Here is a 6,000-nt window from a genome sequence, read left to right as displayed (position 1 = left end):
TACATTTACTTACATCTTTGAATAGTCAACATTTTTACAGTAAGCAACTCCTCCTCCTCCTTTCCAAAACGACCACGCCCCACGCAACTGCAGACAAGGGTACGCATCCGGCACTGCATGCACGCGCCCCCCCCCCCACCCCCCTCGCCCCCTCCCCCACATGTATCTACAAGAAAAACATTGTTTACACCTTACCTCATGGATCTTTGGGATAGGAGAATGGAAAAGCAGCAAATAAACACAGTTTGCAGTAAAAGTAGTTTATTATACCATTACAATACTGGTTTAAAAAGAAAGTAATATAAAAGAACCACTATGGTCTAGGAAGTTTATAGCAGCTGTATCAGCTGATTGTGTGTCAAACAATTACATTCAAAGGGAAGAAAAGGAGCAGGCAGCTGCCTGCACCTGTGAAAATACACAACTGGAAGAAAGCTTCTGCATAGATTTCCTCAACTGGAAGAAAGCTTCTGCATAGATTTCCTCTCTCACACTCAATTTGTTCACATACCAATTATGAATTAAGGAAAAGAATAAGATATAATTGCTCTCTCACACTCAATTTGTTCACATACAAATTATGAATTAAGGAAAATATTAAGATATAAATACTCTATCACACTCAGTTTGTTCACATACAATTTACGAATTAAGGAAAAGAATAAGATAAATGCCATTGAGCTTGGAAAAAAAAAAGTACCCTCTCAGTACTAGTTGTCTGAATCAGTTTCCTGCAACAAAAACAAAACACACCTTCATTAATGTAAATCCACACTGGATGTAAGGTTGTAAAGAGGGGGCAGCCAATTATTTTTTGACAAAAATTATATTGAACCTTTCAAACGAAACTGTTTTCAGTTTGAGATTTTACAATGCCAGGAAACAGATACACAGCAGGAATAACTTTACATTATAGGCCTTTTTTAAAATACTGGGTTCAACATGCCTACACGTTTTGAGCCCCAGTTCTTTATTAGGGGACCATTCAGAATATTTAACTACATTAATGTACAAAGCTTAATTTAAATTTCAGTTTTTCACTCATTTTACCTGCTGCACTCTATTGTGTTTTGCTCCTGGTATTTCTTAAAACAGTCTGGAGTAAGTCACATCAGTAACGTATCAAAATTTAAATTTGTATCATTATGTATTTTTAGCTCTCTCCTGTCTACGAAATGACACTGGAAACTGCTAGTGTCTCTTAAAGCTATTCGTACTAAGCCTGTAGTGTTAATTTTGTACAGTCTGTACCTGGTGTGTTTGTTCCTGCACTGTGAAAAATAATCAGGTCTCAAACATCCGATTCTTTTATTTAAGTATGCAAAATGTGTTTTTTTTTTTTTCAAGAATTTTTGTGCTACATTAAAAACTTAGGAAAAGTGCCAATATTTTTTGTCTGCTTGCATTAATACGACTTTCGGGGAACTCGGAAAGTTTCTTTGCCGACAGACGGTTCTCGAGCCTTACGTGGTGCCTCCCGTGCAACTACTTTTTAATGTACAGTGTGTTACCCGTCCCCAGTTTTGACGTCACCCACGTCCTACAGTCCTACCCGGAAAGGTCTCCGTATCTGCGAGAGACGGCATGCGTTCCAGTGGGAGTGGGGAAGTATCTGCCGCATCTACAACTGAGCAGACGCGTAAGAGGGTGAGGAGGTACGTGGGAGACTGCTACAGTTCGAAAAGAATGACTCGACTGGTTATCGAGTATCCGAAAGGACAAGCTCCGGGTCGCTGTCGTGTTAAATACGGGCTTTAAGACTAATTTTTAATATTAACTTTAAGGTACGTTATAGATAATATATTGCCCCCACCCACTATTCGTGCTCGACAGCTGGTAAGTGGGGTGAATTCTCTGGTTGGACTGTTCTGATCATTACTTCACATGTATGTGAGTTGATTCTTTTGGGATACATACTTAAATAGCAGTGAACACCACAGTGACATCTTACCCTGTGATGAAACACAATGGTCCTCTTTGATTGTTTTCTATATGTTCTCTATCTGGGAAGAGTCCCAGCAGTACCCAATCAGTCGAATAAGGTTTTTGTAAGCTGCTTTTTTTTTTTTGTAGGCGAACTATTTTTCGCCAGTATTCTACCAGCGAATCTCACTTTAGTATCTGCCATTTCTACACACAGGTTTATGTGGTCACTCCACTGTAAGTCACTTGACATTAATACTCCTAGATATTTTACAGTTGTCACCGTCACTTCTGGCGTTTCAATTTCAGTTGTGTAGCTGAACAATTGAGAGTTTTCCCCACCTATTTGCACATAATACAGTACATTTATTTTTTCTCAGAGTCCGAGCGCACGGAGTTATCACTGATCTACACATTTGTATAAGGGACATTAAAAAAGCAACGAGCCGGAGGCATAATTACAGAAATCAGTACCTGTACGTTAGAAGTATTGACCCTGGCTGTTGAGACGCTTGTCCCACTGTGACACGAGGCGGTGAATGGCTGTCTCATAAAATTCCCGGGGCTGCGATGTTAACCAGTTCCGCACGTACAGCTAGACGTCGTCGTCGTCCGAGGTGCCCCTGTGCTGACATTCTTCTTTGACCGAGATGGCCCCCTTCTGATTCACTTCCCCCAGCAAGGGACAACAGTGAATGCCCAGCATTACTCGCAAACCTCGACCACCCTTCACAGTGCAAAGCCTCGTACGGCCGACACGGTCACGGCACTCCTACAGAAATTCAAATGGGAGGTTCTCGGCCACCCTCCACACAGTCCAGACCTCTCTCCCTGAGATTCCGGTTAACGTTGCAGCCCTGGGAATTTTACAAGACAGCCATTCACCGCCTCGCGTCACAGTGGAACGAGTGTCTCGACAGCCGGGGTCAGTACTTCTAACATACAGGTACCGGATTCTTTAATTATGCCTCCAGCTAGTTTCTTTTTGAACTTCCCTTATATATAGAGGTATGACTACTTGTGATAAGAACCAACCGGATTCTGAGGTCAATCGAAGTCCTCCAATAAATGGAAGACATTAAGCAAATAACTCACCTTTCTACGAGTTGTTCTCATTCAGAAACCAAAGTTAGTAGTCTCCGAGAAACGAAAATGCAATAATGTTGTGGTGCAAGACCTGTTTTCCGGGTGCCCGAGAAGACGGACGAGACGTTGTGCCCGTTCGACAGCAGCCTCGGTTTCGAAATCTCCAAAGTTTATAACACAGATCGTACACCCACCTAGACGTGACCCAAACAGTTATACGGGGGTCTACAGTTTAACACAGACGCCCGACCGTAGTGCATTTCGGCATTTTTCGCGTCTGTAAACTGGTGTGCGAGGTGAAAGGTGAGAGAAGTGACAGAAAGGAATTCTAGTGCCAACTGATGGACCTAAATATATAGTAAAATTTGTGATGTGCAAAGTACAGAGATATGTGGAGAGTGTATGTACTAGGAGCCTTCCACGTTTAAAAAGACAGTGTGCACTCTACTTCAAAACTAGAGTGTGAGTGGTTCCTTGCAGTTCGGGGAGGGGACGGGGAAGTGTTAGAGAGGTTGAATGCGTATTAATTGTGGGCAAGTAAGAACACGGTGAGCAGGGTCAGGACGTGAGCTTCCACTGTGCCAGGTGACACGGCGGACCGATCCGGAGACGCGCACTCGGCTGTGCGGGAACGGCGACAGGTGGTGCAGTGGCCGAGACTCTGCACTACAACTGTGAGGACCGGGCTCCGAATTTTCTTCCGGTTGTCGAGATTTAAATGTTCCACTACATTTCCTCTTCCGATATAACTCACGACAAATACTGGGATATTTTTAAGGTGTGGGACAATTCTATCTTATTTCCCGGATGCAGAAGTGCCACAGTCTCCTCCTTTTGGGCCTAGCACGTAAGACCCTCATAAAAAAGCCCCAATTCGCAATAAGTGAATCTGTAATCACTTATAGCTCTGTGATAGAATTGGGAATGGTCTTCTATGTATGTCCAAATAACTGATATTATTAGAAAAACCTCACAGCATCTAGTCAAGTAACCGTAACAACATTTTCAATATTAATGCTAATAAACTGGAGAGAGAGAGAAAATGAAAGAAAGAAAAGTAACATAATTTCTCTCGAACAAAAATGGAAGAAGGGAATAGTACAGAATATAAATGATACAGTGTTCAGGACTAAGAGAGGAGGAAACTTAAGACTCACACTGTCCAGGGTGGCAATGTCATAACCACTGCAGTACCGACTCGGCACACCCACCTCCGACTTTAACTTCCCGACTGCTCTCCTAGCCCTGCCCTTTACCTCTGCTAAGCTAGGTGCTCTAACAGTTGTGAACTGGACTCGTATTCGGGAGGACCTAGTTTCCGATACCTATCGGACAACTTGGATTTGTGTTTTCTGTAATTTCACAAACAATTATGAAAGTTTCAGGTGGGTACCTCTCACACGATTACAATCAATTTCAGTTACGTTCTTCTACAATGTGTGCTTGCGCTCCATTCCTAATGACCAGAAATAAAACACTACCTTTCTTTCCTCATCTTATTTCTGGAATGGGATATTTCATAAACCATTTAATTTACTATTCTCTGGTGTGCCATATTTACTTTATTCATCTTTTCCTCTTCAGTAGGACTGAGCTGCCTTTTTTTTTTCCTCCCCAATACCAGATTGCAAAGCGACGTGAAATGATACATGTGTAAGGACAGTATTAGGGGAGACGAATGGTCGACTTCAATTTATTGGGAGAATTCCGGGAAAGTACAGCTCGTCTACGAAGGACACTGTGTATAGAACGCTACTGGTGGTGTGATCCATTCGTGAGTACTGCCCGAGTATTTGGGATCCCCAGCAGGACAGATTAAAGGAAGACATCGAATAAATTCTCAAGCATGTTGTTAGACTTGTTACAGGCAGGTTGAAATTGCATGTTAATATTATGGAAATTTTTCGTGAACTCAAAGGGGAATTGTAGGATGGAAGACAATATTCTTTTTACGAAACACTATCGAAAAAATATTAGAGAATTGCCATTTGCAGCTCACTGCAGAATGATTCTGCTGGCTCAGGCACACATTTTGTATAAGGATCGTGAAGACAAGATAAGGGAAATCAGGGATTGTATGGAGGCATACCGACGTTCATTTTTCCTTCACTTCATTTGTGAGTGGAAAAGAAAAGGAAATGACTACTAGTGGTACAAAGTACCCTCCGCCACATCAGATTATTCATGCATGCATGTAGATGTAAATATTGCATTGATGTTGCTGGTGTATTGATCTCTTTTCAACCCCCCCCCCCCCCCCAAAAAAAAAAAAAAAAAAAAATTCCTGTGAAAATGATATACATTGTGTTTATTTATTTATTACTGAAGAGAAACAGAGAAGTAGACTTGTACATAAGTGAAACACAGATGATAAGGTGTTCAGACGAGATGACTTTTGAAATGTGGTGTAACAGAAAAAGGTTGAAAATTAGATGATATAATTGGATAGAGAAAATAATCTACTCACCAAGCAGCGGCAGGAGAAAACGTGTAATGTGAAAATGTGTAAAAAAAACTAGGTTTCAGAGCCGGTGACTCTTCTAGCAGAAGGGTCGAAAGGGAAGGAAGAGGGATGAAGGAAAAGGATTGATGAGATGACTGTGGTTGTGAATGTGTGTACTCTAACTAGCAACAGGTGAAGAGCTCAAAACCTAGGGTTAACTGTTTTATATTAGTGTTTCTGTGCACTATGCACCATTCCTCTACAGGTTAAGTAATTACCTTTCCTGTATTTTACATAATGAGTGTTCTCGGTGATATTTGACATGAGTATGGGATATCAAATGGTAAATGCTGTTACTGGAAAATTAGCGCTCCTCCTCAATCTTTTGCAGGCATAAATGTGAACACATTTCAGCAAGTTTAATAGTTCACCAACCTCTTTACCAATACTTGACACGCTGCCTCGAATCCGCAGGAAAGAAAGCCAACTTTAAAATTCTGTAATTTTAAAATGCTAAAAAGTTAGTATTATGAAATAGTGGCTTCAAA

General features: G+C 41.4%; 1 protein-coding gene across 1 annotated transcript in view; it reads right to left on the bottom strand.

Annotated features, from left to right (window-relative positions):
• Window positions 1-244: 244 nt before the first annotated feature.
• Window positions 245-6,000, bottom strand: part of LOC126215033 (PHD finger protein 14) — a 185,090-nt gene continuing 179,334 nt past the window's right edge. Inside the window, exon 17 of the mRNA XM_049941664.1 lies at window positions 245-731. Within this exon, the coding sequence (XP_049797621.1) occupies window positions 711-731 (21 nt within the window). The 3' untranslated portion in view covers window positions 245-710. The remainder of the gene's footprint in view (window positions 732-6,000) is intronic.

This window comes from Schistocerca nitens, chromosome 12 (genome assembly GCF_023898315.1).
Source record: "Schistocerca nitens isolate TAMUIC-IGC-003100 chromosome 12, iqSchNite1.1, whole genome shotgun sequence".
In the NCBI taxonomy this organism is placed as follows: Eukaryota; Metazoa; Arthropoda; class Insecta; order Orthoptera; family Acrididae; genus Schistocerca; species Schistocerca nitens.
This window is presented reverse-complemented; position numbering and strand designations above follow the sequence as displayed.